This window comes from Hyla sarda, chromosome 7, assembly GCF_029499605.1.
Source record: "Hyla sarda isolate aHylSar1 chromosome 7, aHylSar1.hap1, whole genome shotgun sequence".
Classification (NCBI taxonomy): Eukaryota; Metazoa; Chordata; class Amphibia; order Anura; family Hylidae; genus Hyla; species Hyla sarda.
The window spans coordinates 64366003-64387785 of record NC_079195.1 but is presented as its reverse complement, the minus strand read 5'-3'; the positions used below and the strand labels follow the sequence as shown (position 1 = coordinate 64387785).

Below are 21783 nucleotides of genomic sequence, written 5' to 3'. Positions count from 1 at the left end.
TAAATGTAAATCAATAATGTAAGGCAAACAATCAATATTAAATATAATACAAAAGAAAATTTAGCTTTAGTATCTGTGTGTGTGCAAGAAATGTTTTCTATTTATAGGAGTCTGGAGGCCAGAACCAGACACCAGATAAATCCAAGCTAGCACCAGTTTTGCTGACATTTGGCTAATTTGCAGGTGCTCATTAAAATAATCACATTTGTCATTATAATTTTTCCATCTTAATAGTTTAAATGAACTTCAGTGTTGTTATTACATAATCCCCCTGTCCCTGGACAATGCAGAGATTGCTGCTTTATAGTCTTTTAGATTTTTTTTTCCCTCGATGCCAGCAGGTTTGTAATTATATAGAGAAAGTCTGGCTGATACACCAAAAAAATGTGAGGCCTAAATTAATATAGAATTCCCCCGCCTATCCAGAAACACAGCTGCAATATACATATTACTAATATGACCAAAATAAGGTAACACAGCTGGTTTAGGTCTATAAATGAGAATATTGGAAACTCTTTTTCATGCTGAGAAACTAAACTTGAAGGACATTAATAAAATTAAAACAGTCATATCTTTATTTTTCATTGTCTACAGCACACATGGCATTTGCTATTTTTTAAAAATATTTTTTTAGGCAGCATAGACTTCTCTACAGGATAGACAGATAAATTGCACATTTTACTGGGAATTCTCTGTGACCTTTTCAGAAGAAGGGGGATGCTGATCTCTGCTTTAAATGGCGGTGAATCAAGTGTTCTCTCTCTCTAGTGTCACCTTTCACTGTTCTCCTGTATGTGCTGAGAAGAAAAGGCATTACAGGGAAATGATCTAAACTGAGCAATAACTCTACGATTAGTTTTAACCCTACTAGCCAGAATAGAAACTGCAAATTTTTAGGATTACTATAAAATACAGAGTATAAGAGTAAAATTGAAAATTAGAAAAAAAAAAAAAATTACCAATAATTCTTAGGAATGGTTAACAGTTATTTCTGATGACACATTTCCTTTAAATACAGTAGTCTAAACAACAAGAACTAACTCCGATCCCAGGACAAAAAAAAAATAAATAAAAAAAAAAAAATCTATGAGCCAGAGGTTTAAAGGGGTACTCCCGTGGAAAACTTTTTTTATTTTTTTTTAAATCAACTGGAGCCAGAAAGTTAAACAGATTTGTAAATTACTTCTATTAAAAAATCTTAAGTACTTTTTAGGGGCTGTATACTGCAGAGGAAATGCTTTACTTTTTAGATCTGATGTCATGACCACAGTGCTCTCTGCTGAACTGTAAGTCTTAATGTTTTCACACACTGTTGTTGGTATTTTGGCCCATTCCTCCATGCAGATCTCTTCTAGAGCCGTGATGTTTTGGGGCTATTGTTGGGCAACACGGATTTTCAACTTCCTCCTAAAGGTTTTCTATAGGGTTGAGATTTGGAGACTGGCTAGGCCACTCTAGGGCCTCAAAATGCTTCCTATGAAGCCACTCCTTTGTCACCCGGGCGGTGTGTTTGGTATCATTGTCATGCTGAAAGACCCAGCCACGTTTCATCTACAATGCCCTTGCTGATGGAAGGAGGTTTTCACATGTGTGGTGGCGGGGTGTGTGGTGCAGGGCAGATGTTGTTACCCTAGGGGCAGATGGCATTAACCCCTCATTTGTGATGCCAGGGCGTGGTTTAGCCTATAACCACCCGAAGATATACTGCTGGATCCTGGGCTAGGCACGGTGGGCAATAAAGACTCCGAAGCCAAGTTACGAACAACGGTAGCTTTACTGAGGGTAAACAGTTGAAAAAGTCTATACAGTTCAGCCAGGACCCAAAAGGAGGTGACCAGTGATGCAGAGACCTTAAGGGCTTGCTGGGACTTGTAGTAGGACTGGACAATTGAATGCAGACCACGCTGACTGGACAGATGACAGGGACTGACTTGACTTGACTCATAAAGCTGTGACTTTAGCTTACTTGACTTGATGGTGGCTGCAGGACTGGACTTTGGAGGTCTCCAACACTCTGGACACACACTAGGCACGACTGCACTGGACCTCATCTGGAAGCAAGAGCAGAGCTCAAAGAGAGAGAGAAGCTAGCTCCACCCATGGCTTATATGGGGGAGACTAGCAGGGAGCCCATAGGTCACTCTTGGGATCACCTGGTCACTGGTACCTCCTGGTAACAATCACATGACATATCACATGGTATAACTCTTAAAGCAACATTACATTTTATAACACTTTACATGGTAAAACATATTTACAAATGGGGAAACAAGATCCCCCTGCACTTGTTTCTCCCTGGGGACACTGAAGGAGGCTGCCTGACAGGACAGCAGGAGCACGGGGTAACACCTCCTGTACTGGGCCACCACACATTGCCCCATTCGTTCATTCCTTTACATGGATCAGTTGTCCTGGTCCCTTTGCTAAAAAAACGCCCCAAAGCATGATGTTTCCACCCCATGCTTCACAGTAGGTATGGTGTTCTTTGGATGCAACTCAGCGTACTTTCTCATCCAAACATGACAAGTTGAGTTTTTACCAAAAAGTTCTACTGTTGTTTCATCTGACATTCTCCCAATTCTCTTCTGGATCATCCAAATGCTCCCTAGCAAACTTCAGAGGGGCCCGGACATGTACTGGCTTAAGCAGGGGGACACATCTGACACTGCATGATTTGAGTCCCTGGCCGCATAGTATGTTACTGATGGTAGCCTTTGTTACTTTGGTCCCAGCTCTCTGCAGGTCATTCACTAGGTCCCCCGTGTGGTTCTGGGATTTTTTTCTCACTGTTCTTGTGATAATTTTGACACCACGGGGTGAGATCTTGCATGGAGCCCCAGATCGAGGGAGATTATCAGTGGTATTCACAGTGCTATTACAGATTCAATCTACAGTTTTGTTTCTAGTGTCCTTCGACAGCTCTTTGGTCTTGGCCATAGTGGAGTTTGGAGTGTGACGGTTTGAGGTTGTGGACAGGTGTCTTTTATACTGATAAGTTAAGTTCAAACAGGTGCCATTAATACAGGTAATGAGTGGAGGACAGAGGAGACTCTTAAAGGGGTACTCCGCCCCTAGACATCTTATCCCCTATCCAAAGGATAGGGGATAAGATGTCAGATCGCCACGGTCCTGCTGCTGGGGAGCCCCGGGATCCCCGCTGCGGCACCCCGCTCTCATTACAGCACAGAGCGAGTTCGCTCTGCACGTAATGACGGGCAATACAGGGGCCGGAGCATCACTACATCACGGCTCCGCCCCTCATGACGTCACTGCCCGCCCCTTTCAATACAAGTCTATGGGAGGGGGCGTGGCGGTCATCACGCCCCCTGCCATAGACTTGCATTAAGGGGACGGGCCGTGATGTCACGAGGGGCGGAGCCATGATGTCACGCTGCTCCGTCCCCTGTATCGCCCGTCATTAAGCATAGAGCGAACTCGCTCTGTGCTGTAATGATAGTGCGGTGCCGCAGCGGGGATCCCGGGGCTCCCCAGCAGCAGGACCGTGGCGATCTGACATCTTATCCCCTATCCTTTGGATAGGGGATAAGATGTCTAGGGGCGGAGTACCCCTTTAAAGAAGTTACAGGTCTGTGAGAGCCAGAAATCTTGCTTGTTTGTAGGTGACCAATTACTTATTTAACTGAGGAATTTACCAATTAATTCATTAGAAATCCTACAAGGTGATTTCCTGTATTCTTTCTCCCATTCTGGGTCTCATAGTGGAGGTGTACCTATGATGAAAATTACAGGCCTCTCTCATCTTTTTTAGTGGGAGAACTTGCACAATTGGTGGCTGACTAAATACTTTTTTCCCCCACTGTACAAATCTGTTTAACATTCTGACACCAGTGGATTTATAATAATTGTTTTTCACCAGAGTACCCCTTTAAAGGAGCAGATGTCAGTACATCAGAGGGGTTCTCCAGCCTCATATTAGATCAGCAGGGGTCTGACTCCCCACCAGTCATCAGCCTCTTTGCATTGACACATTTAAATGATTTATAATCAGGTTTTGTTTCTTATGTTATGGAATAAAGATGGCATCAAATACAGGAATAAGCAGACATGTCTGTTACAGTTTATTTTCCAAATAGTTTGTCTCCAGCTGTTGCAAAAACTACAAATTCCAGCATGCCCAAATAGGCAAAGGCTGTCCAGGCATGCTGAAAGTTGTATTTTTGCAACAGCTAGAGACACACTGTTTGGAAAACACTGATCTAATCTAAATTACACAGTCTAAGGCCCTTTTTAAAATGATTATTATTAATTATTTTGTGAATTAGGGCCAAATGCTCGATTGTCGGCCATTGGCCGATCATCTCCCGATGTTATTGGGGATGTGCGGCCGGGGGCTAAATGCGGCAAAAGGGTGCACAGACTGTAATAGACTGGTTAAAATAGTGCTGATCCAGGAGATTGCTACTTGTATCAGGCATCAATGTAAATTTTTTGATGCGTTTGGTCCATTATGTCGAAATTTTTTTGGCAAAAGTGTTACATAATGGCACAATATTTTAATGCAATTTGTGCAGTTGAAGTTAAATATTGACATTATTGCTGCAATTTTGCTAAAATAATGTAAAATCACAGGAAATCAATAATGCATCAGTAATGCGGAAAATGCACACCATGTGGAGACAGCTTCAGGCTGTGTAATGGAGCCCTTAGAATTAGGATATGTGCACATGGCGGAATGTTCCCCGGGAAAGCTTCAGGGCAGACATTCTACTGGCTCAAGGACTGCTCGGATATGCGCTCTCTCTTTAAACGGCAATGCATTTCTGAGCAGATTCTGCAGAAAGAATTGACATGTCAATTCTTTCTGTGAAGTTCAAACTGGAATTCCCACGGTGGAAACATCTGTGCACGGTGCAGTAGAATCCCATGAAAAAAGGGGGATCTGCTGCAACGGAATTTCTGAGCAGATATTTCCATCAGATTCTGCTGTGTGAATGAGGCCTTAAAGGGGTACTGCAGCCAAAATTTTTAACTTATACCCTATCCACGGGGGTCCGACCACTGGGACCCACCACGATCTTGTGAACGGGACCCGACTGAGTGAGGAGCTCTATTGATTTTTATGGGAGCTCTGAGTCCAGCGCTCAGGGATCATCAGCATTTCGATAGAAGTGAATGGAGCATATGGGGTCTACCTTTAGATGACACGTGCTCCTCACTGAGCAAGACAGGGTCCCGTTCCGGAGATCGCAGGGGGTCCTTGCAGTCGGACCCGTGCCCCCCCCACCCCCGGACAGCTACTTATCCTCTATCCTGTGGACCCCTTTAAGAACTTCTAAGTAAATCTGCTCCATAAAGTAAATGTAGCATTTATAAAACACCCAACATGCTATTTATTTATTTATTTTTTGCAGCAATTGCTTTTTTTTTTTTTTTTTAAATCATCATGGAGGTATTCTCAGCTTAAATCATTGCCTCTGGGGGACAATACCCAAGTAATACAGTGCAGCATCGAGTGGCATAGGTATGATGAAGTAATATGGCGCTCTAGAGACTGCACGTGGCACTATACAGTCTCCTCCGTTTGCAAAATACCTACTGCCGTATTCACACATGGCATTTCTATCACTTGCTGATATTTCCACTGAACTGTGTGGAATCATTGCGGCTTTTTCAAATCTGTGAAAAAAAATTAAATAAACTGTGCAAAAAAAAATAAAAAAAATAAACTGTGCAAAAAAAAGAACCCTGTGTGAACTGACCTTAAAAATATTTAACATACATGGTAGGACAGGTTCAAACCACATTACTGCTCTCTAACTGTAGGACAGAAAGATGTAAAAAAAATTATCTTTCTGTACGTCAACTGTACATATATATATATATATATATATATAATATGATATATTTATTTAAATGTGTGCCTGTAATAAAAATAAATTATATACGCAGAAAAAAAAAAATTATCTTTCTGTACGTCAACTATACATTATTTATAAAAAAAAATTTTTTATATGTATATTAGTAACGAGAATATTGTGTAATAATATATATATATATATATATATATATATATATATATATATATATTTAAATGTGTTCCTGTAATAAATAAATACAATATATATATATATATATATATATATATATATATATATATATATATATATATACATACATACACACACACACACACACACACAAAAAAAAGCCAAAAAAAAAACAAACAAAAACAAACACACAACACATTTAAAAAGATAAAGCATATGGTAAATGGTAGGCAAGGGATAGACATGAAAACATTTCTCACTACTGCTGCTTTTAGCTGGGATCCTGCTGTAGATATGCAGGCAGACTGCTGTTGCCAAACTACAACTCCCAGCATGCCCGGACAGCCAACAGCTGTCCGGGCATGCTGGGAGTTGTAGTTTTGCAACTCTCACTGCTGTATAATGTTTCAGTCAGATCATATAAATTTACTGCATTCATATATGAAGCACAACTCTTTGTTACTCTATTTAAAAAGGCTTTATGGAACAAATTGTAATATATATATATATATAAAAAGTTACCCCCATCAAAAAATAAATAAAAAAAACAACTGCAAGTGAACATTGCCTTTCCTCAACACACCTGACATTCCTACTATAGAACATAATACATTCACTTCTGATCTTTAACTTGCTACATTTCCTTCCTGAATATCAATGCCGATAAGAAAAAAGGGAACTTTGCAAAAAAAAAAAAAAAAAAAAAATACATTTTTTATATTTTTTTATTTATGGAGTCAGTTTCCTTCTGATGTGTCATCGGCTGCAAATCAAATACCGTAGTAAAAAATAACAAAATCCAAATCTCACCTCCCAGCTGGAGCAGTGATCTTAGTGATTTTCTCCATATTCCCAATGAGCTGCAGGAAGCATAGGTGTCGGTGTTATAACCCTGCGATGGTCTGCGAGCTCCTGTGCCCTGGTGGAGTTCCCATACATGTGACCGTGCGCTTTCCTCTCTCTAGCGTTTAATACACACACTTCATAGAAGTAAAACTCGCTCGTTCACATAGTGTCAAGTTTCTATTTTGTCACATGACCTTTTTTTTTTTTTCTTTCCCTCCCAGCCTATCCAGAATAATCCTAGACAAACATTCAAGCATTTACCTTGGTGGGTGTGAACCTGCAGCTATAGCTTCTCTTCCTGCCGGCACGACAACTCACCTACCACTCCCGATTAGGGTCTGAAGCTGTGTTCAGTCATTTAGTTTACATTGAAATCTGCAGCATCAAATCTGCACAGAATACTGTACGTGTGAATAGACCATTAATGTGATTTTTTTTTTTTTAAAGAATTACCATATTTTTCGCCGTATAAGACGCACTTTTTCTTCCCCAAAACTAGGTCTTATACGGCGAATACATACCTATCGCGGCGGTCCCTGCGGCCATTAACGGTCGGGACCCGCGGCTAATACAGGACATCACCGATCGCGGTGATGCCCTGTATTAACCCTTCAGACGCGGCGATCAAAGCTGACCACCGCTTCTGAAGGGAAAGTGATACTAACCCGGCTGTTCAGTCAGGCTGTTCGGGACCGCCGCGATTTCGGTCCTGAACAGCCCGACTGAATAGCCGGGTTAGTGCTTACAGGACACCGGGAGAGACCTTACCTGCCTCCTCAGTGTCTTCTCCGTTCAGGGATCCCCTGTATGGCCGGCGCTCTCCTTCCTCGTCATCACGTTGTCGCGTATGTGCGTCGGCGTGTGTAACGACGTGATGGCGGCGACGGAAAGCGAGGATACCCGGCCGGCAGCAGAGACGTTCTGGAGCGACGGGGACACGGCGACTGCGATGGAGCGACATCCAGGGCAGCGGTGACGGGTCCAGAGCGGAGTTGGGACACGTGAGTATTACCTCCTATGCAGTGGTCTTCAATCTGCGGACCTCCAGATGTTGCAAAACCACAACTCCCAGCATGCCCGGACAGCCGTTGGCTGTCCAGGCATGCTGGGAGTTGTAGTTTTGCAACATCTGGAGGTCCGCAGATTGAAGACCTTTATTGGGTTCAAAATCTTAAATTTTTTTTTAGATTTTGCACCTATAAATTGGGTGCGTCTTATACGCCGGTGCGTCCTATAGGGCGAAAAATCCGGTAAACAAAAGAAACAATTCAACAATGAATTTGGAATGTAATTTAGAACAAGTTAATATATATTCGTCCATAAAAAGACAATGCTATTAATAATGCATGTGTTGTAGAAATGTTGCATTACATATAAACTTATGATCGTTTATGTCATAACATCATTTAGCCTAAAGATACTAAATGTTTAACATCAAAATTTCCAATATTAGTTCGTAGTTATAAAAGGCTGAAGGCTTTATTAAAGGGGTACTCCGGTGCTTAGACATCTTATCCCCTATCCAAAGGATAGGGGATAAGATGCCTGATCGCTCGAGTCTCGCTGCTGGGGACCCCCATGATCTTGCACGCGGCACCCCGTTTGTAATCAGACCCCGGAGCGTGTTCGCTCCGGGTCTTATTACCGGCGACCACAGTGCCGACGGCGTGTGATGTCACGCTCCGCCCCTCAATGCAAGCCTACGGGAGGGGGTGTGATAGATGTCACGCCCCCTCCCATAGACTTGTATTGAGGGGCGGAGCGTGAGGTCACACAGGGGCGGAGGCGTGACGTCACACGCCACCGGCCCCGTGATCGACAGTAATCAGACCCGGAGCGAACACGCTCAGGAGACTCATTACAAACTGGGTGCCACGTGCAAGATCACGGGTGTCCCCAGCAGCGGGACCCCCGCAATCAGGCATCTTATCCCCTATCCTTTGGATAGGGGATAAGATGTCTAAGCACCGGAGAACCCCTTTAAAGGGGTACTACGGTGGGAAAAAAAATGTTTTTTTCTTAATCAACTGGTGCCAGAAAGTTAAACAGATTTCTAAATTACTTCTATTCAAAAATCTTAATCCTTCCAGTACTTATCAGCTGCTGAATACTACAGAGGAAATTATTTTCTTTTTGGAACACAGTGCTCTCTGCCGACATCACGAGCACAGGGCTCTCTGCTGACATCTCTGTCCATTTTAGGAACTGTCCAGAGCAGCATATGTTTTCTATGGGGATTTTCTCCTACTCTGGACAGTTCTTAAAATGAACATAGATGTCAGCAGAGAGCACTGTGCCCTCACCCTGGCGTCATGCATAGCAAGGGTTAACAAGCACCCTTTATTACCTGCACAGCTGCACTCCCCATACCCTACACCCCCCAAGCTACCACACTTATAGGCAGGAAGTGTGAGGAAAACTTCATCCAGCCAACTACTGTGTCTTGACAGGAGGGTGGGGGCTAGGTCAGTGAGGGGTTTACACAGACAAGCACCATGTGATTCCTGGCTTCACAGCTCCCCTCCCCCTCTCCTGTGTGCTGTGAGAGAAGCTGAGTGAAGATTGCTGTAGATCTTATTACTAACTGCTGCCATTCAAAGCATAACATGATTTATTGCTGGAGGAAGGATGAAAAGACCTGTACAGTGTGTGAGCTGCAGTGTGAACATGCACACAGAAATTGAAAGCAGTTGGCTGGCAGCCATTACACAGAGCTGCACTGTCTTCGGGGAGTTGTAGTCTGTGCTGCAAACAAGGAAAATAAGAATTTAGGAGACAACAGGGGCCACAGGAGCTTCCAAAACCACATGAATAACTACAGGGGACACAGAATAGGTATTGTGGTGGCTTTGGGGAATTGTTATATTACTTCCCCAGAGTACCCCTTTAAGTTCTATGGAATTCAATAGTAAAACATCCATTGTTGCACATATAATGTAAAATACTGGCCATAATTTCATGACAAATTTATTTCATATTATTTAATGTTCTGTATTCTTTGCCGATTTTGGATAAAAAAATAATAATAATAAAATTGTCCCTAAAGGACAACTGCAGTCATAACAACTTATAAGTGTCTGATCACGGGGGTCCGGGACCCCCGGGATCTCCTGCAAGGAGCCCCGGCATTGCCGCTTTGTCAACCTGCATGAACGCTGCCTCCCCGCCTCTCCCATAGAACTACATGGAGGAGGCGTGTCGGGCGTGGCATCATGCTGCAGCCAGCACGCCATGGCAGAGCCGAGATCCCGTGCAGGAGATCGCGGGGGGTGTCCCAGTGGTCGGACCCCCCTCGATCAGACACTTATCCCCCTATCCTGTGGATAGGGGATAGGTTATCATAACTGCAGATTTCCTTTAAATTCTTAAAACACTATTTCAACCAGTTTATAGAGCTTTGGAAATTTTTTTGTTTAACTGCTTAAAAAAATGAACATAGCCTCAGAGGTTAACCTCTTAGAGACCGCTTATAGGTGACTTTATGGTGGGGACTTAAGGACGCTAGGTTGGCATCTTTCTATGCTGCCCAGCCTGGGTCCTCCTCATGCCCACAGACTACAAGGGCTCCTGACTGCTGCCAAGGACTTCTGCCTGTCAGCAGAGGATGCAGTGCAATGCATCTGGCAAACATAAGGCAGAGCAGGAACGGTGGGGAGGCAAGTTTAATTCATCTTTTTAAGGGGATCATTGTTACTGACTGCAAAGGGGGCATATTAATGGCTACAGAGGGGGCATATTAATGACTGCAAAGGGGGCATATTACTGGCTGTAGAGGGGGCATATTACTGGCAACAGAGGGGTAATATTACTGGCTACAGAGGGGGCATATTACTGGCTGTAGAGAGGGCATATTACTGGCAACAGAGGGGTAATATTACTGGCTATAGGGGGGCATATTACTGGCTGCAGAGGGGGCATATCACTGGCTACAGAGGGGGCACATTAATGGCTACAGAGGGGGCATATTACTGGCTACAGAGGGGGCATATCAATGGCTACAGAGGGGGCATATTACTGGCTGCAGAGGGGGCATATTAATGGCTACAGAGGGGGCATATTACTGGCTATAGGGGGGCACATTACTGGCTGCAGAGGGGGCATATTACTGGCTACAGAGGGGGCACATTAATAGCTACAGAGTGGGCATATTACTGGCTATAGGGGGGCACATTACTGGCTGCAGAGGGGGCATATTACTGGCTGCAGAGGGGGCATATTACTGGCTACAGAGGGGGCACATTAATGGCTACAGAGGGGGCATATTACTGGCTACAGAGGGGGCATATTACTGGCTACAGAGGGGGCATATTACTGGCTGCAGAGGGGGCATATCAATGGCTACAGAGGGGGCATATTACTGTCTACAGAGGGGGCATATTACTGACTACAGGGGAGTGCATATTTCTGGCCATTATTATTAGTTTTTTATTCTTTTTTTTATTTAGTTTTGTAACAGAATATTGCTATACTGCTTTTAGTGGCAATGTGACCTTGTTTCTATTTGTGATATGCGGTGTGATCTCTAATGTGACCATATACAGTATCATGATTTGACTTGATGTGACTTTCTGCAGGATTTTGTTATCCCATTAAAGATATTGGGTAGCAAAATCAGCTGGGAAAAATCTGCAGCAAAATCCTATGCAAACTCATCATGTGTGAACATACACCTAGGGCTCGTTAACACTGCGGATATTCAGGTGGGGAAGTCCCGCCCAGCTGAATGTCTGCTTGTAGCAGGCTCCACCAACATTGATATCAGTAGGACCATGCACTGCAGCAGCAGAATCGTATTAAACAAACAATGGGACTCTGCTGCAAGGGGATTTCCCTGGTGGAATGTCCACAGTGTGGACGGACCCTAAGTAAATATTTGTGTTTCTTCTTTTACAATAACTTAACCTTAAGGTATTTGCTCCTCTAAAGTTTAAACATTTGTGAAGCCTTCAAGGACATCACTATTGATTCACAGATGGAAAACAAACAATAACAGTATATCAAAAGCTACTTGGCCGTTCTGGAGCAGAAGCAGCCAAGTTTACAATGTTGGTTCAGGGCTTATTTGCCCATGGAGACACAGACAGTTGCCACAGTGAAGTATGCATTGAGAACACATTAATGTGAAGTGTTACATTCCCCCCCCCCCCCAGAAAAAAGCAGCTACTTTACTATTAGTCTGTGATCCCTACCACCGGCATCCCGTCATTGAGATTTGTAAGCTGTAGGTCTAAACTGGACTGTAGCCAACAACATGCCAGAAAAGGATGCATGCCCGCACAGGCCGGCGCAATGCAATGATGTCATCGAATTTACATCTGTGGAGCTGTTAACTTCAAAAGTCTTCAGACTTTGTTTGTGATGGGAAGAGGGCTAAGCGAGAATTACTTTAAAGGTTCCTTTAAATAAACTTTTGATATATCATAGAGACATATCCCTCATTCCCAGTGGCATTTTTACCACTAGGCCAACAAGGCCGAGGCCTTGAGTGGCAGTTTGAAGGGGGCTAAAAATGCATCCCCAATACACCACTGCCTGCACTGTTGCTTAGACAGGAAGGGAGGATCTGAGCCATGGATCGGTGTAATCCAACTCCCGTCATCTTCTTAGCTGACACTCCCCACTGGTCTATCATTCTGCCCATCTCTGGGAGATTGCCCCCATCCTGCCAGCCTCCAACCATTTCCATGAGGAAAACTGGCGCTGCCAGAGGAGAAGAAGAGAGAAGAGGCTTCAGTGACTCAGGAGCAGGAGGAGAAGCTAGTGGAGGAGGCAGTAGCCTTAAAGGGGTACTCCACCGCACACATCTTATCCCCTATCCAAAGGATAGGGGATAAGATGTTAGACCAGCGGCTGGACCCCCACGATCTCTGGGCCGGCACCCGATGACTGGCAATGCAGGCCACCACACCCCCTCCATTCAAGTCTATGGGAGGAGGCGTGACGGCTCTGTACTAGCCATCACGCCCCCTCCCATAGACATGAATGGAAAGGGCGTGGTGTGACATCACAAACGCGGAAGCTGCAAGCTTCCATGTTCCAGACGCCACAGCTGCCGGTCTTGAGATTGCGGGGGTCCCTAGCGGCAAGACCCCCACAATCTAACATCTTATCTTCCATCCTTTGGGTAGGGAATAAGATGTGTGTGGTGGAGTACCCCTTTAAATCAGCAAGTCTGCACAGACTATGATGAGGTGAACAACCCCATTAAAGGAGTATCAAGATGGGCGAATCAAAGCTGACGAAGTTGAATTCGTTCAGAATTTCATGAAAAATTTTAAACAAATCCGAATTTCCTTGCACTTCGTTGTAACAAATCACTTAATTCACTATGTTTTGTGCGGGCTGGGGGGGACTAAAATGGCGTCTACACGTGTGAGGACATGGGGCAAGAAAGTCTGGGAAAGCGGGTAGGTGGGATCACCCTGAATCACATGGCAGCCTATCAGCAGCCAGCCAGCCCTGTGATGTCACACCCCTATATATTCAGCAGCCATTGCCAAAGACCATCACCTCAAGCCCGCATTCGTTCTGGCTCGAGAGAGAACAGACACTGTGTGGTCACTAATTAGTGTTACTGACATTACAGATCAGTACATGGGAAATCCATTGATCTCAAGCCGGCATCACTGCAGGCAGGCAGGGAGAGTTTAGAAGTCGTTTCATAGTGTGCCAATTGAGATCATCACAGGAAGCACTGCCCATTCAAAGACTTCATACCATAGTGCAGGTTCAACCATAGTGCAGGCAGGGACAGTTCAGAGAGAGAGAGAGAGAGAGAGAGAGAGAGAGAGATAGAGAGAGTACGCTTTTTCTCTATCGGCTCCATTGGGGGACACAGACCGTGGGTGTATGCTGCTGTCTCTAGGAGGTGTGACGCTATGGCAACAAGAAAGTCGGCTCCTCCCAGCAGGATATACCCGCCTCCAGGCCCTGAGCTAATCAGTTTAAGCTTAGTGTCTAAGGAGGTGGACATGGTCTGGAGTTCTCTCCAGACCAGGTCTTATGTTTTATTATTTTCCTAGTTAGGGAATGTGTTTTTTATTCCGTTTTCTTTCCTTTTTTCAGGTGGGGACTCAGGAAGTGCGGCTCACTGTTTCCCCATTGCGAGTAAGGGGGCACAGACATTACGTATATGCGCTGTTCACCCCCTCTTGCCAACAGTCAGTGCCTGAGTTTGTACCTCATGGGTCCGGGTCACCCTATCTCCCTGCTCGCCTCGCTCGCACATGGTAGCCTGGCGTGATGCAGTTAACTAAAGCTGACTGAAGACTTCATAGGAAGACTTCATGAGGTAAGTTCTTCAGACTGAGGTGAGTATTTCCCCCTTTTAGGTATGGAATTGCAACCTCTGGAGACCCCTAGTTTTTGGCCCACTCTTTATTTTATCACAAGAGGGGCTTGCAGCCTTCTCTTAGTTTCAGGTTTGAGGACATATGGAGAGAGAGATATAGGGATATGGCAGAGACAGGGATCAAATATTTACAGACAGTACATTGGTGTGAGGACTGTGTTCAGGCACCATGGCTAGCTCACTCCCTCAGCAGCCGTGGCTGCCGACTTTCACTTGAGAGTGCCGGCTTCAGTCTTAGCCATATCTCGCGCCTGTCTCTCCTTCCCGTGGGCAGCGTGTAAAAGCTGCCAACGGTGTTTTCACCCGCTCTCTTCCCATTTGCGCTCGCACATGCGACCGCATATGGGCTTAGAGCTGAGAGCGGGCGCCATTATCTCCCGGCCTCAGGTCTCAGCCGCGGGCTCCGCACAGTCTTAAGCCCCGCCCATCTGCCAGCCGCGGCTGTGACTTTTACTATTCTGATTATGCAGCTTCGGCTGCATATCGCTGTTATCGGCAGCGGAGACAGCCGGAGGTATGTTCGCCCGCTCCCTTCCCCTGTCATTCACATATGCGTTTGGGGCCGGGAGCGGGCGCCATTATCGGCCGTATGTACTTTGTCTGCGGGCCCTGTACGGAATTAGCTCCGCCCACCGTGGCCGGCGGGCATTCCCCAGAGCAAGTCATCAGTACTGTGTGCGTGCAGAGGGATTTTTAGGGCTAATCAGGATGCCCTTGTTGGGTGAGACTTGTGTCCATGCCCAGACAGATTCCTCCCTCTAAACAGCTCAGGAGGTTACTTTTTACACCTTCAGGGGCTGTATCGCTGAAATGTATGGTTCTGCTGAACCCATTGGTTCTACCTACACACTGCTTCCCCAGACTCCCCTGTGAAGGGCTCCAGTTCTGTGGGGATTGCCTTTGGAGGGATCCTCCCTACTCCGGCCCTCCAGAGGGTCCCTCTCTTCCCTATACTGACGCTCTTGCAGCGTCATAAGGATGTTTCATCTGACTCATCCCCGAGTCTCCTGGCAGGCACGGGCGCTCCCCTCAAAGGCATCGCCCTGTTACTCCAGCTAGTAGCAAGCGTCGTTCCCCTGGAGGACGCTCCTATGGTCGCCGCTCTGGCTCTCCAGACCCACGTACCAGGTCAGTTTCTCCCTCTTCCAGGACCACCTCACACGTCCCCATTCACCTGGAGAACTTGGGGTTGAAGTTTCCAATTCGGCCTCTGAATCAGAGGACCGCATGGATATGTCGGACATGGTGCACTCATTGGTTTCGGCCATAAGAGACACCTTCCATCTAGAGGACCCAGATACTTCGGACGTGGTTCCAGAAGTTACCTTTCATTGTGCCCGACCATCACAGGAAGCACTCCCCATTCAAAGACTGCAAACAACCATAGTGCAGGCAGGGAAAGTTTAGAGAGAGAGAGAGAGAGAGAGAGAGAGAGTACGCTTTTTTCTACACAAAAAAGAAATTCAAAAAGGAAACAATTTCCTCTGTAGCATACAGCTGCTAAAAAGTTTCAAAAGGATTAAGATTTTTTAATAGAAGTAATTTACAAATCTTTTTAACTTTCTGGCACCAGTTAAAAAAATAAATAAAAAAAAGAAGTTTTCCACCGGAGTACCCCTTTAATTGCATGTTCCCCTGTCTGTGATCACCAGGACACTGCACTGGATGCCCAAAAAATGCTGTGTATAATGTGATGTAAAAATAGGTACACCGGTATAAATTCAATTACCAGCGAGCAATATTAAAAACAAGATGGATCCCAGTAGTATTTTCCGACAATTTCCACCGTCCAATAATTATGGATTCATCAGGGAACCAAACATAATAGCAACATATGGCTTAACATTAGTGTTGAGCGGCATAGGCCATATTCGAATTTGCGAATATTCGCGAATATATGGACGAATATTTGTCAAATATTCGCGAATATTCGAAATATTCTCGTTTTATTTCAGCGTATGCGAAAAATTCGCGTATGCGAAAAGTAACACATGCGAAAATTAGCATATACAAAAATTAACATAAGCGGAAATTGGCATATGCAAAAATTCGGACGCCAGTCTCACACAGTAGTATTAGAGCCTTCTTTACACCACACAAGCTGGAAGCAGAGAGGGGTGATCACTGTGATGTGTACTGTGAAAAAAAAATAAAAATTAAAACGAATATTCGTAATTACGAATATATAGTGCTATATTCGCGAATATTCGCAAATTCGCGAATATGCGAAATTCGCAAATAAAATTCGCTTTGCGAATATTCGCGAGCAACACTACTTAACATATAGTCCAATTCAATAAACTGAGGCAGCACTCAACAGATATACAGTTGTCCTTAATATCTAGCACCTGGCTTATTGATGAAAATCAAACCATATCTAAATACAGTATAGACCCATAGCAATATACTTAGTGTTAGTATAAAATACAGGGTGGGCCATTTATATGGATACCTCTTAATAAAATGGGAATGGTTGGTGCTATTAACTTCCTGTTTGTGGCACATTAGTATATGTGAGGGGGGAAACTTTTCAAGATGGGTGGTGACCATGGCGGCCATTTTGAAGTCGGACATTTTGAATCCAACTTTTGTTTTTCCAATAGGAAGAGGGTCATGTGATACATCAAACCTATTGGGAATTTCACAAGAAAAACAATGATGTGCTTGGTTTCATTTCATTTTATTTACAAGTTTCTGACCACTCATAAAATGTGTTCAATGTGCTTCCCATTGTGTTGAATTGTTAATGCAACCCTCTTCTGCCACTCTTCACACACTGATAGCAACACCGCAGGAGAAATGCTAGCACAGGCTTCCAGTAACCTTAGTTTCAGGTGCTGCAGAATGGGCAAAACAAAAATTGGAACAGGACCCTCAGTTTACGCAGAAGATTTTGTTCAGTGATGAGGCAAACTTTTATGTGAATGGTGAAGTTAACAAACAAAACCACCGCTATTGGTCTGACACTAACCCACATTGGATAGATCCCTCCAAGACTGTTGGAACACAAAAATTGATGGTATGGTGTGGTATATGGGGTACAAAGATAGTGGGGCCATTCTTCATGAATGGAAACCTCAAGGCCACTGGATATGCGAAATTGCTAAATGATGATGTGTTTCCCTCTTTATGCACTGAAGCTGGCACGTTCCCTGAGTTTATCCAGCAAGATGGTGCACCACCACATTATGGGTGTCAGGTCCGAGCATTCCTACCGTGTTTCTCCGAAAATAAGACCGGGTCTTATATTAATTTTAGTCACAAAAAACACACTAGGGCTTATTTTCAGAATAGGGCTTATTTATTTATGGGGGGGGGGGGGGGCTGCAGGAGTGTTGAGGATGGGGGGCTGTGGGAGTGTGGAGGATGGGGGGCTGTGGGAGGGTGGGGGGCTGTAGCAGTGTGGAGGATGGGGGGCTGTGGGAGTGTGGAGGATGGGGGGCTGTTGCAGTGTGGAGGATGCCGCACCCCCATATGCTACAGCCCCCCATCCTCCCACATCCGCATTACTGGCGGCCACGGTCCGGATCTGGACCGCGGGCCGCCAGTTGAGTACCCCTGGCCTAGGTCTTATTTTCGGGGTAGGGCTTATATTGCAGCCCACCCCGAAAATCCAGTTAGGGCTTATTTTCGGGGTAGGATGTATTTTCGGGGAAACAGGGTAGATGAACAGTTTCCTGGAAAGTGGATTGGTCGTCGTGGGCCAGTTGAATGGCCCCCAAGGTCTCGCGATCTGACCCCCTTAGACTTTTATCTTTGGGGTCATCTGAAGGCAATTGTCTATGCTGTGAAGATACGAGATGTGCTGCACCTGAAACTATGGATACTGGAAGCCTGTGCTAGCATTTCTCCTGCGGTGTTGCTATCAGTGTGTGAAGGGTGGAAGAAGAGGTTGCATTGACAATCCAACACAATGGGCAGCACATTGAACACATTTTATAAGTGGTCAGAAACTTGTAAATAACTCATGAAAGAATAAAGTTACGTTAAAACCAAGCACATCATTGTTTTTCTTTGATGTGTCACATGACCCTCTTCCTATTGAAAAAACAAGTTGGATTCAAAATGGCAGCCCTGGTCACCACCCATCTTAAAAAGTTTCCCCCCTCACATATACTAATGTGCCACAAACAGGAAGTTAATATCACCAACCATTCCCATTTTATTAAGGTGTATTGATATAAATGGCCCACCCTGTACAATGGTGCCAGCTTGCCACAGGACCTATATCCATATATGCGTGTGGGGTAGATGCTCAAGATAGGGCAGCCTGGAGATACTCTAATAAACCTTGATACATTCCAATTGTATAATCAGCAGCATATTACAGGTAAATGCAATAGTATCCCAGGCGTAACTATTATGTGCCCCGGCCAAGGTGGGATGCACCAGATTCAGAATGCTCTCCACCAGCCGGAAGTCGTCATGGGTGCATCTCATCTCCCGGATGTGACACTACGGCAAACTGGGTGAGAGTGCTATCACAACGCTGATCCCAACCAGGCGATGTATAATGAGATAACAGTGGAACGCAATCAGTACACAGTGCGTTCCACAGCCCGGAAGTAGTCATGGATTGGTAATATATATAGAAAAATTATATAGAAAAACACTCAATATACAGAACGGGGGTGTTGTACTCGTATTACATCACACCCAGGGGCTACTTAACGTGATGAAGGGAAGTGTCACGATGCCGGCTGGCAGGTAGTGGATCCTCTGTGCCAGAGAGGGATTGGCGTGGACCGTGCTAGTGGATCGGTTCTAAGTCACTACTGGTTTTCACCAGAGCCCGCCGCAAAGCGGGATGGTCTTGCTGCGGCGGTAGTGACCAGGTCGTATCCACTAGCAACGGCTCAACCTCTCTGACTGCTGAAGATAGGCGCGGTACAAGGGAGTAGACAGAAGCAAGGTCGGACGTAGCAGAAGGTCGGGGGCAGGCGGCAAGGTTCGTAGTCAGGGTGGATAGCAGAAGTTCTGGTACACAGGCTTTAGACACACAAAACGCTTTCACTAGGCACAAGGGCAACAAGATCCGGCAAGGGAGTGCAAGGGAGGAGATCAGATATAGCCAGGGAGCAGGTGGAAGCCAATTAAGCTAATTGGGCCAGGCACCAATCATTGGTGCACTGGCCCTTTAAGTCTCAGGGAGCTGGCGCGCGCGCGCCCTAGAGAGCGGAGCCGCGCGCGCCAGCACATGACAGCAGGGGACGGGAACGGGTAAGTGACCTGGGATGCGATTCGCGAGCGGGCGCGTCCCGCTGTGCGAATCGCATCCCCGACGGCCATGACAGTGCAGCGCTCCCGGTCAGCGGGACCGACCGGGGCGCTGCGGAGAGAGAGACGCCGTACGCGCTCCGGGGAGGAGCGGGGACCCGGAGCGCTAGGCGTAACAGTACCCCCCCCTTAGGTCTCCCCTTCTCTTTATCCGGTAACTGCCTCCCCTTCTCTTTGTCCGGTAACTGCCTCCCCTGGGATGAGGACACCGGGAAAGGATGGAGGGATTCCTCAACGGAAGGCAGAACAGCAGGAGTGGGAATGGGGAGGGAGGACAGAGGGCGAGGCCTGGCACGAGGCAGTGTGACACCAGGACGAGGGCCATGAGGAGGCACCGAGGCTTGCCTGACTGGACTGGGAGGGGGGGAGAGGCACTTCTTAAGGCAGGCAGAGTCCATAACGACCTTAGGGAGACCGGATACAGGAGGAACCACAGGGTCACGGCAGGGAGTACTGGGAACCGGTTTAAGGCAGTCCTTGAAGCAAGAGGTACCCCAGCTCTTGATCTCCCCTGTGGACCAATCCAGGGTTGGGGAATGGTGTTGAAGCCAGGGTAGTCCAAGGAGAATTTCGGAAGTGCAATTGGAGAGGACCAAAAACTCAATTTTTTCGTGATGATTTCCGATGCACATTAGGAGGGGCTCCGTGCGGTAACGCACGGTGCAATCCAACCTGGCTCCGTTGACCGCGGAAATGTGGAGTGGCTTGACAAGACGGGTCACCGGGATGCGGAATTTATTCACCAAGGACTCCCGAATAAAATTCCCAGAGGCACCAGAGTCCAGGCAGGCCACGGCTGAGAGGGAAGAGCTGGCTGAAGTAGAAATCCGTACAGGCACCGTGAGACGTGGAGAAGCCGACTTAGCATCAAGAGACGCCACACCCACGAGAGCTGGGTGCGAGCGTGCGTTTCCCAGACGTGGAGGACGGATAGGGCAATCCACCAAAAAATGTTCGGTACTGGCACAGTACAGACAAAGATTCTCTTCCTTACGGCGATTCCTCTCTTCCAGGGTCAGGCGAGACCGATCCACTTGCATGGCCTCCTCGGCGGGAGGCCTAGGCGCAGATTGCAATGGAGACTGTGGGAGAGGTGTCCAGAGATCTAAGTCTTTTTCCTGGCGGAGCTCTTGATGCCTCTCAGAAAAACGCATGTCAATGCGAGTGACTAGATGAATGAGTTCATGCAGGTTAGCAGGAGTTTCTCGTGCGGCCAGAACATCTTTAATGTTGCTGGATAGGCCTTTTTTAAAGGTCGCGCAGAGGGCCTCATTATTCCAGGATAGTTCAGAAGCAAGAGTACGGAATTGTATGGCGTACTCGCCAACGGAAGAATTACCCTGGACCAGGTTCAACAGGGCAGTCTCAGCAGAAGAGGCTCGGGCAGGTTCCTCAAAGACACTTCGAATTTCCGAGAAGAAGGAGTGTACAGAGGCAGTGACGGGGTCATTGCGGTCCCAGAGCGGTGTGGCCCATGACAGGGCTTTTCCAGACAGAAGGCTGACTACGAAAGCCACCTTAGACCTTTCAGTAGGAAACTGGTCCGACATCATCTCCAAGTGCAGGGAACATTGCGAAAGAAAGCCACGGCAAAACTTAGAGTCCCCATTAAATTTGTCCGGCAAGGACAGGCGGAGGCTAGGAGTGGCCACTCGCTGCGGAAGGGGTGCAGGAGCTGGCGGAGGAGATGATTGCTGCTGAAGTTGCGACTGAAGTTGGTGCACAATGGTGGACACTTCCGACAGCTGGTGGGTTAGATGGGCGATCTGTCGGGATTGCTGGGCGACCACCGTGGTGATATCAGAGATATAAGGCAGAGGGACCTCAGCGGGATCCATGGCCGGATCTACTGTCACGATGCCGGCTGGCAGGTAGTGGATCCTCTGTGCCAGAGAGGGATTGGCGTGGACCGTGCTAGTGGATCGGTTCTAAGTCACTACTGGTTTTCACCAGAGCCCGCCGCAAAGCGGGATGGTCTTGCTGCGGCGGTAGTGACCAGGTCGTATCCACTAGCAACGGCTCAACCTCTCTGACTGCTGAAGATAGGCGCGGTACAAGGGAGTAGACAGAAGCAAGGTCGGACGTAGCAGAAGGTCGGGGGCAGGCGGCAAGGTTCGTAGTCAGGGTGGATAGCAGAAGTTCTGGTACACAGGCTTTAGACACACAAAACGCTTTCACTAGGCACAAGGGCAACAAGATCCGGCAAGGGAGTGCAAGGGAGGAGATCAGATATAGCCAGGGAGCAGGTGGAAGCCAATTAAGCTAATTGGGCCAGGCACCAATCATTGGTGCACTGGCCCT

At 46.4% G+C, this 21783-nt stretch overlaps 1 protein-coding gene across 3 annotated transcripts in view; it reads right to left on the bottom strand.

The window, feature by feature from the left end:
• BLNK (B cell linker) overlaps positions 1 to 21783 on the bottom strand; it is a 284825-nt gene that overhangs the window by 86985 nt on the left and 176057 nt on the right. Inside the window, exon 1 of one of the 3 annotated variants that reach the window (XM_056529858.1) lies at positions 6819 to 6952. The exons of the other annotated variants lie outside the window; for them this stretch is intronic. Coding sequence (XP_056385833.1) covers positions 6819 to 6856 — 38 coding nt within the window. The 5' untranslated portion in view covers positions 6857 to 6952. Of the gene's footprint in view, positions 1 to 6818; positions 6953 to 21783 lie in introns of those variants that run through there. 3 annotated transcript variants of the gene reach the window in all.